At 39.0% G+C, this 14,802-nt stretch overlaps 1 protein-coding gene across 2 annotated transcripts in view; it reads left to right on the forward strand.

The window, feature by feature from the left end:
• RBM27 (RNA binding motif protein 27) overlaps positions 1–14,802 on the forward strand; it is a 79,859-nt gene that overhangs the window by 41,550 nt on the left and 23,507 nt on the right. For both annotated transcript variants that reach the window (XM_066272886.1, XM_066272885.1), the window contains 5 exons: positions 1,008–1,157; positions 4,652–4,796; positions 5,760–5,913; positions 9,507–9,785; positions 11,867–12,004. In XM_066272886.1, coding sequence (XP_066128983.1) covers positions 1,008–1,157; positions 4,652–4,796; positions 5,760–5,913; positions 9,507–9,785; positions 11,867–12,004 — 866 coding nt within the window. The remainder of the gene's footprint in view (positions 1–1,007; positions 1,158–4,651; positions 4,797–5,759; positions 5,914–9,506; positions 9,786–11,866; positions 12,005–14,802) is intronic.

A 14,802-nucleotide genomic window follows, 5' to 3' on the forward strand; every position in this document is an offset into this window, starting at 1 on the left:
CATTTGAGTATATAACGTCCTTAAAACTTTCTGCAAGTTTAACTGTAAATTTTCTGTCAAGAGAGCCAACTAGTAAAGGAAACCTTTTTATCATAATTTCCTGGTCTTATATCTGAATCATAGAACTGATTGGCCAATAATAAAGATCTTGTAGCTGAAATTTAATATTAATGGCATAAAGAGTTTTTCCAGTAAGGAAAAAAAAGACACAAGGACTTTTCTAGTAAGGAAAAAAAAGACACAAGGACTTCTAAATCACAATTGTGAAAAATCAGTGTCTTCACTTAATTTTAACCCTTTTATGTAGGATGAAGCAGATATATACCATTTGGACATAAACACATTCAGCATTTTTGTTAACTAACAAAATAACTATTTAGTATTAGAATTTTAAAAATTAAATTTTTAGTTGTAGAGAAAACACAAGGGACATGATAAAAGTGGCACTGCTTGGGTGGGTGGTACCAGGATAATGATTACATTGATAAATATAAAATTCATGTTACTTAGCTTTTTGAAATAAAGCATTTGGAATTTGTGTTATTTATGAAAACAGCTATTATCTCTTCAGTTTAAAGTGCAGATAACCTAGTTATAGATATGTTTTCCCCTTAATTAAAAGAGCATCTAGAAATTGGTGAGACATAACAGGAAATTTAACCAGTCTTTTATATAGATATAAGGTGTTCCATGTATGTGAAAAGTTCTCTTGAAAATGTGTGTTAAAGTTTGGATCAGGCGATTAACATATAGGATAAAAATGGCTAGTTAAATGAATCTGAAAATATATCAGTATTGAAGAATAAATTTGTATGTCTTCTGTGTCTTTGTGATGGAGTACTTTTATTTTTTCACTTACAATAAGTGTATCTGTATACTGTTACTCAGAGAAATATATATGGGCTGATTGTATGTATTGAAAAAACGTTCACTTTTTACAGTTATTTTTAATAATGACAAATTATTTAAATAGTCTCTGATTTCTTATGTGTTTTATTTTTCCTTAGATACGTATGAACCAGATGGTTATAACCCAGAAGCTCCTAGTATTACCAGTTCTGGTAGATCTCAGTACCGACAGTTCTTTTCAAGAACACAGACACAGCGCCCAAACCTGATTGGCCTAACCTCTGGAGATATGGATGCAAATCCAAGAGGTGAGAGCATCGAGGACTTCTTCTGAGGCTAAGAGTTGCACAAGAGTTGGGTATAACATTCTGACCTCGCTGAGGTATAAAAGTACACTTTTGCTAAAGGGTGCTATAAAATCACCTCAAATAAATGTTTTTGAATAACTTTACCTCCAAAGTTTATTTTAAAGCTATAATCAGAAAACATTTTTTCAGTAAAAGTAATATTAATGGTATTTAATTGTCTTTTTGTAGAACTTTAGGCTGTTTAGGTATGTACAGGACACTGTGCTGGTAGATATTAGGCATAGAAAGAAGAAATGACATGGTCCCTTGCTATCAAAGAACTGATCGTTTAAGGGCTGTTTTGTATCATAAGAGCTATACTTTGCACTAGTAACAATTGAGAACCTAAAATCTTGCAGTATAATTATTTGACCATTTTTAATGTTTATGATTACAGCCATGTGCCAGAACTTTTACAAAGCTTAGTCACAAACTATGTGACTATATTTAAAAGATTAAATGCAATCATTTACCTTTAATATGGGTTGATACATTTCCCCTTCTCTCAGAAAATGTTTGGATGAAGAATTTGATGAGATTTCAATTTTTTATTATAATTAGACTTTTAGTATTTAATTTTAATTTGACTGGCCATGGGCCAACCTGACAGTATTTTTCTGCTTTAATTATGTGGTGAATATTTTCTTACTCTTTCTATTCTGATTTTACTGACTTTCCCTTTTTTATTTTTTTTAATGGACAGATTTCTTTTAGAGAAACAGAGAGAGGAAGGGTGAGAAACACTCATTGGTTGTTCCACTTAGTTGTGCATTCACTGGTTGCTTCCCGTATGTCCTTGATCGGGGAGTCAAACTCGCAACCTTGGTGTTTCAGGATGACCCTCTAACCAACTGAGCTAACTGGCCAGGGCTAACTTTTTTTTTATTGACAGTAATGACACTATCCACCAAATCAGGTCAACAGTTTTGTGTCAAGTAAGCCGAATGCTTTCATATGTATTATTTCTCATATTTCTTACAACTCTTTTAAAGAGGTACATTTTCATTCTCTTTTTACAGATAAAGACACTTAGGCTTAGAGAGAGTAAAGAACTCACCCCAAGTCACACAGCTATTAATGGCAGAACTGGAATTTGGATCCAGGTGTATCTAATTCCAAAGAATATGCTTTTATTTTCTATGCTATAAAGCAGCGGTTCACAACCTGCTGGGATCGCGACCCACAGGTTGAGAACGGCTGCTATAAAGTATATATTGTTACCAAATTGTTGAAATTAATGGGAAGAGAATTTCAAGTCTTCTCATCACTAGCCTGATCTGTCTGTACAGTTATATACAGCAATCCATTAGCCTCTCTTAGTGTAGAAGTTATGTGGTTTTTATACAACAGTCTTGCTTTATCATCTTAGGCATGTCACTTAACCTCTAGCTATGTTTCTGCTTTATTATAAAGTAGTTCAGTAAGGAAAAGGATTAGGCAGTGACAGGTGGTGATAACTATTCTAAGGAAGACATAATGGCATCTCGTGAATGCTTTATGTTCTCACACTTGTTCTCTCATCCATTCTCCTCTGAAAACACAAGCCCTACAAGGGCAGGAATCATTTATTTTATTCACTAATTTATACCCCAGGTATATTACAGTTGTTAAGCTGTAGCACATGCTCAAGAACTAGATGTTGAATGAATCCGCATCATAATTTTTCTGTCACACAGATATAATGGAACATACCACCAGCAACCCCCATTCTTATCCCAACATCCACTCCTACATATGTTACTCTTTGCTGCTAGTGTTATTTTTTTCTTTTTTTTTGTATTTTTCTGAAGTGAGAAGTAGGGAAGCAGAGAGATAGACTCCTGTGTGCACCTGACCGGGATCCACCCAGCATGCCCACCAGGGGGCAGTGCTCTGCCCATCTTCGGTGTTGCTCTATTGCAACCGGAGCCATTCTAGCACCTGATATGGAGGCCATGGAGCCATCCTCAGCGCCCGGGCCAACTTTGCTTCCGTGGAGCCTTGGCTGCAGGAGGGGAAGAGAGAGATAGAGAGGAAGGAGAGGGAAGGGTGAAGAAGCAAATGGGTGCTTCTCCTGTGCGCCCTGGCCAGGTATTGAACCTGGGACTCCTGCACGCCAGGCCAACGCTCTACCACTGAGCTACCTGGCCAGGGCCCATGCTAGTGTTAGTTTTGGTGAAGTTGCTAAAGTTAGGGAGAATACTCAAGAGTAAATAGGCATAGTTTTGTGTTGTTTATCTCTTTGTTCATTACCTCTGTCCACCCAGAGATAATCCAGTGTAAGGTCAGTTTCTTACAGTATTTTAGTCATACCTGTTGTGAATGAAATGTGCCAATTTATAATATTGGCTGTGGACCTTTCCTTTTAACTTCTAAGTTAAAACATTTTTAAACCTATGAAAAAATCAAAGAAGTACAATAAACAGTTAAATACTTTCAGTTATATTCACCAATTGTTAATGTTTTGTCACCTTTGGGCACGAATACTTGTATGCGCTCACACTCTTTTTCTCTTCCTCCCCTCTCTCCTCACATCTTTTTTTAATAATTAAATTTATTGGGGTGACATTGCTTAATACATTATGCAAGTTTCAAGTGTACAGTTCTATAATACTTGATCTGTATATTGCATTGTATGCTCGCCCCCCAGTCTTGTCTCCCTCCGTCACCATGTACTTGGCTATCTTTTTTTTTTTTTTATTCATTTTAGAGAGGAGAGAGAGAGAGAGAGAGGAGAGACAGAGAGAGAGAAGGGGGGAGGAGCTGGAAACATCAACTCCCATATGTGCCTTGACCAGGCAAGCCCAGGGTTTCGAACCAGCAACCTCAGCATTTCCAGGTCGATGCTTTATCCACTGCGCCACCACAGGTCAGGCCGGCTGTCTTGACCCTCTTCGTCACCCACGTATTTATTTTTTTGAACCATATGAAATTGTAGATTGTGACTATTTCTGTTTACATCTAAGAAAAAGACATAGTCGTAAATAAGCAAAATATTATTGTCACATATAAGAAAATCGTAATTCCATAGTAATATTCTATCAAGGTGAACTTTTTTAATTATATCAGGAGACAAACAATTTCACTGAGTTTATGGTACTAATTTGCTTGCCTAAGGTGATAATTGTTCCGTCTCTCCTTTGTAAAGTAAATAATTCGTGGAGTGATACTTTGGGGCCAAGTAATATATTTTCCAACAACCTTTCACTGATTTTTTTTTTTTTGCATCCATTAATAATCTTTGCCTGGATCATTTGTGACATTGAGGTTGCCTATTTTTACACTTAACGGTAGATATTGTATTTTTTTTAAAAGGAAGAAAAGGAAACAAGTTTTTCTTGTTGCTTAGGTGTTTCTGAAAAGGAAGTGGTAGTAGTTGGGTGCTGTTCACAGTGCTTTTTAGCTTTTGGACTAAGTATTTTAATTGAAATTCCCCAATTGTCATTGTCAGTAATGTTAATTTTTGTTTCCAACAGCTGCTAACATTGTCATCCAGACTGAACCACCGGTTCCTGTGTCAATTAATAGTAACATAACCCGAGTAGTTCTTGAACCAGATAGCCGGAAAAGAGCTGTGGGCGGTTTGGATGGGCCACTCACAAAGAAACCATGGCTGGGGAAGTAAGTTAATAAGCTAATCAGTAACATCTAATTGGTGTTTTTGTTATTTTTGCTTGCATTAGTAAATTTGTATAATTAAGGGTTGTCATTAATTAATGGTTATCAAACTATGGGTCTCAAAGTTAGAGTTCCCAGAGGCATCCTTAGAATGTCTTAAAAATTGAAAAGCTAACTATTTATAATAGATATTAGTCATTTGTACCCACTTATTTCTAGACCTGACCTAGTATTAAAAATTTAGACTCTGGCCCTGGCCGGTTGTCTCAGTGGTAGAGCGTCGGCCTGGCGTGCAGGAGTCCCAGGTTCGATTCCCGGCCAGGGCACACAGGAGAAGCGCCCATCTGCTTCTCCACTTTTCCCCCTCTCCTTTCTATCTCTCTTCCCCTCCCGCAGCCAAGGCTTCATTGGAACAAAGTTGGCCCAGGCGCTGAGGATGGCTCTATGGCCTCTGCCTCAGGTGCTAGAATGGCTCTGGTTGCAACAGAGCGACCCCCCAGATGGGCAGAGCATCTGGGTGGATCCTGGTTGGGCGCATGCGGGAGTCTGTCTGACTGCCTCCCCGTTTCCAACTTCAGAAAAATTAAAAAAAAAAAAAAAAGAATTTAGACTCTGGAAATGAACAGGAAAGAAAAAAATTCTATACTTTGCAGTTGAAAAATGCACTATAAAATATATTTTATTTTTGCTTTAATGTTAGAATCTTTGATAATTGTGGTGGATCTTTTTAGTTTTGATTTTTAACCTTAGTTGGGCCTCTTTTTTTGTCATATTGCCATTCAGTCTTCTATCTCTCCACCTATTCTATTTCATATTTAATAAGAACATGAGAATTAGTACTTTCTGAAGAATATTAAGTGCTCACAAAAGACACTTTAGTAAATTAACTTTACATTCTTTGCTGACATATTTCTTGTCTAGGCATATGGTAAAGAATTAACCAATATTTATTATTTTTCTTTTTAGGCAAGGGAATAACAATCAGAGTAAACCAGGATTCTTGAGAAAGAATCAGTATACGAATACCAAATTAGAAGTCAAGAAAATCCCTCAGGAATTGAACAACATTACCAAGCTCAATGAACACTTCAGCAAATTTGGAACTATCGTTAACATCCAGGTAAATGTGGCTTAGTTGGTGACAGAATGCACATATTTTATGCATTTTTGAAAATATTCTTACCAGCTCACCTTGCTTCAATGAGCTATGAGAGTCTGATCATCTCTGCTAACACTGTGTTATGTACGCCCAACTTGAGTTTGGAATTGTTAAGCTGAATTTATTCTTTTATATTGATTTGGTTCTTTTCTGCAACCTCTCCCTGAAAGACTCTGGGCTAGTTACTGTATCTCTATAGTTCTATCTCTGGACAAATGACTTGATTGCTTACTTTAACGTTCTAAGTGGGTCAGATTCTTGCCAGTTTCCAAGATTGTCGTTTTGTGTACTGACTGACTTTTCTATATGGGATGAAGTCTTTATTGGTTAAGGATGGTTCTGATCTTGAGAATTTTAGGCAGTATAACATGTTTTCTAACATGTGGCATTTTTTTTTTTTGCTGTCTACTTACTAGATTTTTGAAATTATGAATTTGTGGTTGGGAGTTATGCTGTAATGGAAGGTACTTGGAGACCCGTTCAAGTTGGAATTTCAGTCAGTTGCCCCTGATCTTTAGTGTTGCTATCAAACCAAAATATAATCTATATAACTGAGTTTAAGAAGGTCATAGTGCGGGACTTGGAGGCAGACTGTTCTTTTTGAGAGATTTTTAAGCAAGTTTCCCCTCTGAGTGCAGAAGTAGTACATTTTGGCAGGTGGAGGATAGGGTGATGGATGAAGACTTGACTTGGGGTGGTGAACACACTGTGTGATGTACAGAGATACATTCATTGTAGAATTGGGCACGAGAAACTTGTGTGACTATGTTAACTAGTGTTACCCCAATAAAATTCAATTAAAAAATGTTTTAATGCAAAAAAAAGTAATACATGTTTAATTTTACAGATAATTGGGAATATAGTAAATAAATCACTCAAATCTCACCACTTAGCAGTGATAATTATTAATCTTAATGAAAAGACATACTGTATTTATTTATATGGGAGAATATATATACACACCTACACACCTTTTCTCTTTGAAAGTACTTTATACACTTAAAAAATACAAAAGATATGATTGTACCAAAAGTCTCGGCCCTGGCCGGTTGGCTCAGTGGTAGAGAGTTGGCCTGGCGTGCAGAAGTCCCGGGTTCTGGGTTCGATTCCCAGCCAGGGCACACAGGAGAAGCGCCCATCTGCTTCTCCACCTTTCCCCCTCTCCTTCCTCTCTGTCTCTCTCTTCCCCTCCCGCAGCCAAGGCTCCATTGGAGCAAAGATGGCCCAGGCGCTGGGGATGGCTCCTTGACCTCTGCCCCAGGCGCTAGAGTGGCTCTGGTCGCGACAGAGCGACGCCCCGGAGGGGCAGAGCATCGCCCCCTGGTGGGCATGCCGGATGGATCCAGGTCGGGCGCATGCGGGAGTCTGTCTGACTGTCTCTTCTGTTTCCAGCTTCAGAAAAATACAAAAAAAGAAAAAAAAAAGTCTCTAACTACCTTTTTTTCTTAAATTCTTGTTAGATCATCATTCTTTGACATTTAGAAAAAAATAGATGGCTTAGTGAGGATGGGTGTATTGGTCTGTTCAGGTTGCCGTAACAAATCCCATAGACTGGGCGACTTAACAAAAATTTCATTTATTTATTTATTTTTAAATTTTTTGTATTTTTCTGAAGTTGGAAACAGGGAGGCAGTCAGATAGACTCCCGCATGTGCCCGACCAGGATCCACCTGGCATGCTCACCAGGGGGCAATGCTCTGCCCATCTGGGGCGTTGCTCTGTTGCAACCAGAGCCATTCTAGCGCCTGAGGCAGAGGCCATGGAGCCATCCTCAGCGCCTGGGCCAGCTTTGCTCCAATGGAGCCTTGGCTGCGGGAGGGGAAGAGAGAGACAGAGAGGAAGGAGAGGGGTAGGGGTGGAGAAGCAGATGGGCGCTTCTCCTGTGTGCCCTGGCCGGGAATCAAACCTGGGACTCCTGCATCCAGGCCGACGCTCTACCACTGAGCCAACCAGCCAGGGCCAAAAATTTATCTTTGGGAAATCCAAGAACAGTATTCTGGCCAAATGGTTTCTGTGAGGACAGTCTTTGTGCTTGTCAGTGGCCACTTTCTTACTATGTCTTCACATAGTAGGAGAGAGGTCTCTTCCTGTGAGGCCACAAATCCAAACTGATTAGGGTTCCACCTTTATGATTTCATTTAACCTTTTCTTTTGGTGACAGAGAGAGGGGCAGATAAGGACAGGCAGACAGATAGGGAGAGAGATGAGAAGCATCAGTTTGTTGTAGGACCTTAGTTCATTGATTGCTTTCTCATATGTGCCTTGATTGGGGGTGCTACAGCAGAGCGAGTAACCCCTTGCTCAAGCCAGCTTACCTTTGGGCTCAAGCCAGTGACCATGGATTCATGCCTATGATCCCACACTTAAGCCAGCAACCCCGCATTCTAGCAGGTGAACTCATACTCAAGCCAGATGAGCCTATGCTCAAGCTGGTGACCTCACGGTTTCTGAACCTGGGTCTTTTGAGTCCCAGTCTCATGCTCTATACAGTGCGCCATCACCTGGCCAGGCCTCAGTTTCCTCTTAAAAAACTATCCTAAAAGCTATTTCTGAATACTCACATTGAGGCTAGGGCTTCAACATAATAATTTTAGGGGGACAACTCAATCCATAGCAATAGGCCATATTCATTTAACTCTTCTCTGTTTTGGGGAACTTATGTTTTTTCTATAATTTTCTATAAAAATAACACTGTGGTGGGCCTCTTTATTTTTTATAATGTGTTGCTGAATTAAAGGGAATTTTAAGACCTTTTATTTGAATTACCAAATTGTTCTCCGAAAGGATTGTGCCAATTGATACTCCTAAATGCAGTATCTAAAACCTCATTGACACTGTAATATGGATTCATTGTTTTTTTAAATGAGTTTGTGAAAAATTACTTGTTTTAATTTGCTTTTTTTATTATTGTGTAGATTAATTTATATAGGCTGTTTATGATTCTTTTGCATTTACTTATCCATTGTCTTTGCCCTTTTTTTTTTTTGTCTTTGCCCATTTTTTATGAAGGCATTTATAATAATGCTTTTCCAAGCTTTTACTTGTCATATATATTAAATTGCTTTTTCCATTTGTCATTTATTTTGTTTATGGCATGTTTGGAGCAACAGAGGTTTTTAAGTTTTATGTTGTCTCTGTGGATCCTACTTTATAGGTATGCATTAAAGGGCTTTCCAACCCTGTGATTATGCAGAGACTCATCTGTTTTCTTCTGAGTTATTATGGGGTATTTTGTTTTTTTGTTAGTGTAAAATAGTTTCTCTCTCTGGAGTTTATTTGAATGTGAGATACCATGGAGGGATCTAACTACTCTTTCCCAAGTGGTTAGGTAACAGTAGGATTATTTATTGAGTAATTTAAAATTTAACATTCTTCCATATATATAGTTTTGAAATAGGTGTATCATCTTTGGGGATAGAGAACTATATTTTACAAAGGATTCACAGTGGATTTCAGCATGCTGTTTTATACTCTGAATTCTTTATCAGTTTATTTGCATTTGACTACTTGTTAACACCTGTGCTTTTATTTTTTGCTTTTGATTTTTCTGACAGGTTGCTTTTAAGGGAGATCCAGAAGCAGCCCTCATCCAGTACCTTACCAATGAAGAGGCCAGGAAAGCCATTTCCAGCACAGAAGCAGTCCTGAACAACCGATTCATTCGGGTCCTGTGGCATAGAGAAAACAACGAGCAGCCAGCACTGCAGTCCCCAGCACAGCTGCTCCTGCAGCAGCAGCAAACGCTTAGTCACCTGTCACAGCAGCACCACCACCTGACACAGCACCTTCATCAGCAGTCTTCTCCTGCAGCGGTACATGGAGGTATCCAGAAGGTAATCAGCTGGTTCCGAGGGAATTAGAGGTCCTCTGGTCCCACCCTCTACATCACTGTTACTTCTTTTGCGGTCCTTTGGTCTTCTCAGAGCCCCTCAGTTTGATCTGCACACCAGCAGCATCTGATCTGGAACCAATTTCTTGGGCCTCACCTCAGCTTAATGAATCAGAATTAATATGGGTGGAGCCCAAGAATCTGCTTTAACTAGCTCTCCAGGTGATTCCTTTGTCCCTTAAAGTTTGATAAGTGCTGTTTCACTGTTGTACATTAGAATCACTTACCTGGGTACAAATTTCTGGGCCTTGTCTTTCCACACCTATAGTCAGTCTGTAGATCCAGAACCCATAAATCTTCACGTTTAGGAAATACCCTGACCCTGGCCGGTTGGCTCAGTGGTAGAGTGTTGGCCTGGTGTATGGATGTCCCAGGTTTGATTCCTGGTCAGGGCCCATTGGAGAAGCGCCCATCTGCTTCTCCACTCCTACCCCTCTATTCTCTGTATCTTTCTCTTTCTTTCTTTCTTCCTCCCTCCCTCCTTCTCCTTCTTTCTCTCCCTCCCTCTCTTCCTCTCTCTCTCTCTTCTTCCCTCCCTCCCTCCCTTTCTCCCTCTCTTCTTTCCCTCCCCCTTCTCCTGCAGCCCTGGCTCGATTGGAGCAAGTTGGCCCTGGGAGCTGAGGATGGCTCCATGGCCTCCACCTTAGGTGCTGAAAAGAGCTGAGTTGCTGAGCAAGGAGCAACGCCCTAGATGGGCAGAGCATCAACCCCTAGTGGGTTGCCAAGTGGATCCTGGTTGGGGCGTATACAAGAGTGTCTCTGCCTCCCCTCCTCTCATTCATTCACCCTTGTAGTCATCCTTTTGTCCTTTTTCCATGTAGAAAAATTTTCTTCCTTTTTAAACTGAAATGGAAGCTGCAAGAGTGGGATTTTGTCTGTTGTATTCATTCCGTCCCTAGTGCATAAAACAAGGCCTGGCACACTGTGCTCAAAATACATTTGAATGAATAGATGAAGGAGGGAGAGCACAAACCACCATGCATTAGAGCCATTTAGATACTGATGAGGATGGTCATCTCTTTTTAGGTGTTCTCTTGTTTGGATTAAATGAATTCAGATTTTAAAACATATATACTTTACATAGTCTTAACTTCATCATCCTGCTTATTTGCACCTATCTCTACCTTTTTTTAGTAAATGCCACTTTATATTAAGGCCCAAATGCACACCCCCCCTTCCAGGTGTTGGCTGAGTGGTATATAAAAGAGTGATGTGATGTTACCTCTGTGATTACTAAATCCTGTTATGGTAATGCAGTCTAGGATTGTATTATGTTTTGGAGTTTATTATTCATATTAAGCCACTGTCAGTGAAAACCCTTAAGTATGTTAAAGTATTAGATATTGAAGGGAACATTTAAAAATCATTAGAGGCCCTGACCAGTTGGCTCAGCAGTAGAGTGTTGGCCTGGCGTGTGGAAGTCCCACGTTTGATTCCTGGCCAGGGCACACAGGAGAAGCTCTCATCTGCTTCTCCACCTTTCCTCCCCTCTCCTTCCTCTGTCTCTCTCTTCCCCTCCCGCAGCCAAGGCTCCACTGGAGCAAAGTTGGCCTGGGCTCTGAGGATGGCTCCAAGGCCTCCGCCTCAGGTGCTAGAATGACTCCAGTTGCAGCAGAGCAACGCCCCAGATGGGCCGAGCATCGCCCCCTGGTGGGCATGCCAGGTGGATCCCGATCGGGTGCATGCAGGAGTCTCTCTACCTTCCTGCTTCTTATTTCAGAAAAATTAAAAAAAAAAGAAAAGTATTAGAAAATTTTCTTTATATATTTGTGCACATATATATGCATGCATTTTTTGTGACGTATTTCCGACATTCACAAAAGTATGAGTAATAACATAATAATCATTGGTGTCTCTACCACTTCACTTAAAAAAATGAGATCTTATAGATAATTAAAGCACCTTCCCTTCCCATTGTTTTTCTTACCTTTCTCTCCAGGGTAGCCACCGCTATCCTGTTTGTATCGTTCCTGAGCATTTAAAAAACTTTTACCACATAGATATGTGTTTATTTTGTGTATACAGATGAACAAACCACAGACACCAGGTGCATATGTTCTTAACAAAGTTCCTGTGAAACATCGTCTGGGACACGCAAGTGCTAACCAGAGCGATGCAGCCCACTTGCTGAATCAGTCCGGCGCTGCTGGGGAGGACTGCCAGGTGTGTGTTGCTGTGACCCTCACGTTCAGAGTTAACGTGTTGATTATCATCCAGATTTGTAATGCCTTGTTTTTCTCAGATAAGTGCAACAACTAATCTAAGTGTAGTGGATATACTTCCCTCATTTTCATGATTCAGCCAGAAATTTGTGAAATTGTTTTTCTTTTCAAAGCTAAGCAGGAATTTGAGAATTTTAGCTATTTATTAATAGGTAGATGTCTTTGTTAGTTCATGTCTTTTATAATTTTTTTCTCTTTAATACATTTAAAAACATAGGGGATTCTGTTAAAATTAAAAGTCAGACACTGAAATATATTTGAAGTAGTTTTTTGTGTGTGTGTGTGTGTGTTTAGGACAGTATCTGCAACCAGTGACTCTGCAGCATGGTGATTTTTTTCAGAGAGTTAGGAAAACTGAAAAAAAGACCAGAGACAGCTCTATTGGACATTAAAAAATACTAGGAAGTCTGGACAACTAAAACAGTTTGATACTGGCACATGAAGACATAAACCACTGGGACAGAATAGAAGATCGAAAAATAGGCTCACTTGCAAATAGGAATCTATACTTGCCAGCTGTATTTCAGATTAGTGGGGGAAATATGGACTCGATGCTAATGGTTTTGGGATAATGAGGTAGCCATGTAGAAAAGATAAAATTAGATTCGTTTCTAAAATTGCTTGATAAAGCAGGGTAATTTCCTAGGGATCAGAGATTTAGGTGCTGAGAGAAATGCTAAATGCTACATCCCCTGTGAAAGGAAATTTGACGGTATCTGGCAGTTATGTATGCATGTATACATAACTTGAAACCATTTATCTTCTAGGAGTCTGTGCCAAGGGTATGCTAGTCAGACTATGAAAAGACATGTACAGCACCTGTAGGCTCTTTGTAATAGCAGAAGACTGGAAACACCCAGATGTTCCTCAGTAGGGAACCGGTTACTCACTGTGTAATACATCTACACAGTGACGTATGTGCACTTTTACAAAGAAATGAGGAATATATACACACACACACACTATGTGGTGACCATCAGGATATGTTAAGTTAAAAAGGCAAAGTGGAACAAAAATGTATTGTCAACCACTATTAGTATAAGAAAGGGGTAATGAATACATGTGAACAGCGCTTGTAGTAGAAAAAAGGTCATATAATTTAAATCTTGGTGGCTATGGCAAGGAGGGAAGAAAATAGACAACTTTGTGTCTTGTTTTGTAGATTTGTCTTAGAGCCATACAAATGCTGTATGTAATTATGAAATGAAATAAAAGTAATCCCTAAAAATTAAACAAGAAAATGAACTAGCATGTCTGCATAGAGTGCTTTAAAACAGCCAGCCTGACTGTATATTCCTAATGAAATGTCCCCTGAGGACAAAAGGCAGTGTAAAAAAGCTGAGAAACCGTATTGTTGGCTGTGTTGGATTTGAAACCGGGTCATGAGCATTGTAGGATAAATCAAACGAGGAATTATATTGGTGTCACTGACGAGAGACTTTCACTGTGGTTGTAAAGAGAGTATAAGGTAAGATTAAGTCAAAACACTGTGGTCCTGCATTTGAATTGAAAGTATCAATATAAATTTAGATAGTATTTTATCTTAAAAAAAACAAATAAGCAACAATAAACTTTTAAAGCACTTTTCTAATTCTTTTCACTGAAAAGTCTAGGAGCAATGACCAGCCCCAATGGTAATGACCTTCTGTCCCCACCCACAACCCCCAAGGACCCAAAGGAACCGGGGAAGTGGCGCTCCCCAGACCTGAGGCTGACAGTGTTTCACATAACCCTAAATCTTGTCAAACCAGAAAGCGAGGAAGTTATCAAAGATCACTAGAATCCTGTCAAAGAAAGAAAAAAAAGTGTCATAAAAGCTCTATCTACTCACCAATTTAAAAAATGTAGAGGACAGAAGAAGAGTTAAAGGGTAACATACTGAGTGACCTGGTTTCTTTGACAAATAATTTTCATAGAAAAGGAGAGAGGGAACAAAATTAAAGGCAACTTTAAAGAGATATAGTACCTAATTCCACCGTGAGAACCTTAATAGATCCCAATTCAAATAGGAAATACAAGGTCTACCAGAAAGTTCTGTCCGTTTCTATCACAAGTTTCGACACGTAAGCACGTTTATTTGGCGCATGTGTGCCTCTATTTTTATCACTTAATGCATACATACTGACGTAGCAAATTAAAACAAAGTTGATTCACATTAGTCTTATGTGTGAAGCAATAGTGTACCCATGGCTAAAAGTTCATTTACGCCACTGTAATTTTTACGAATTTCAACAAGGAAGAAATGCTACAGAAGCATGTCTGTCACATCCACCATATTCCCCGGACTTAGCACCCTCTGACTATCACTTGTTTTAGTCCTTACAAAATTTTTTGAAGGGCAAAAAATTCAAAAATGAAGAAGATATCAAACAAGCACTGGTTCAATTTTTCGCATCAAAAGATAAAACATTTTTCAAAAATGGGATATACAAATTGCCCTCACGCTGGCAAGAAATCATTAATAATAATGGCAATTATATTATTTAATAAAGTTTATTGAGGGTAAGAAAAATTTTATTTTGTTTTATTCCAAAAACGGACAGAACTTTCCGGTAGACCTTATGCATTTAGAAATTTATAATGCAATCTGGGAAAGAGTGACTATTTAATGGAATTGCTTATGAGAACCTCACTCCCAGATGTCAGGTCTTGTTCTTTTTATCACAAAAAAGAGAGAGAGAAGAAAATATATGATTGCATTCAGAAACACGACGTTGCTAAAAATTAATTTTTGGTTTT

This window comes from Saccopteryx bilineata, chromosome 4 (assembly GCF_036850765.1).
Source record: "Saccopteryx bilineata isolate mSacBil1 chromosome 4, mSacBil1_pri_phased_curated, whole genome shotgun sequence".
Lineage (NCBI taxonomy): Eukaryota > Metazoa > Chordata > Mammalia > Chiroptera > Emballonuridae > Saccopteryx > Saccopteryx bilineata.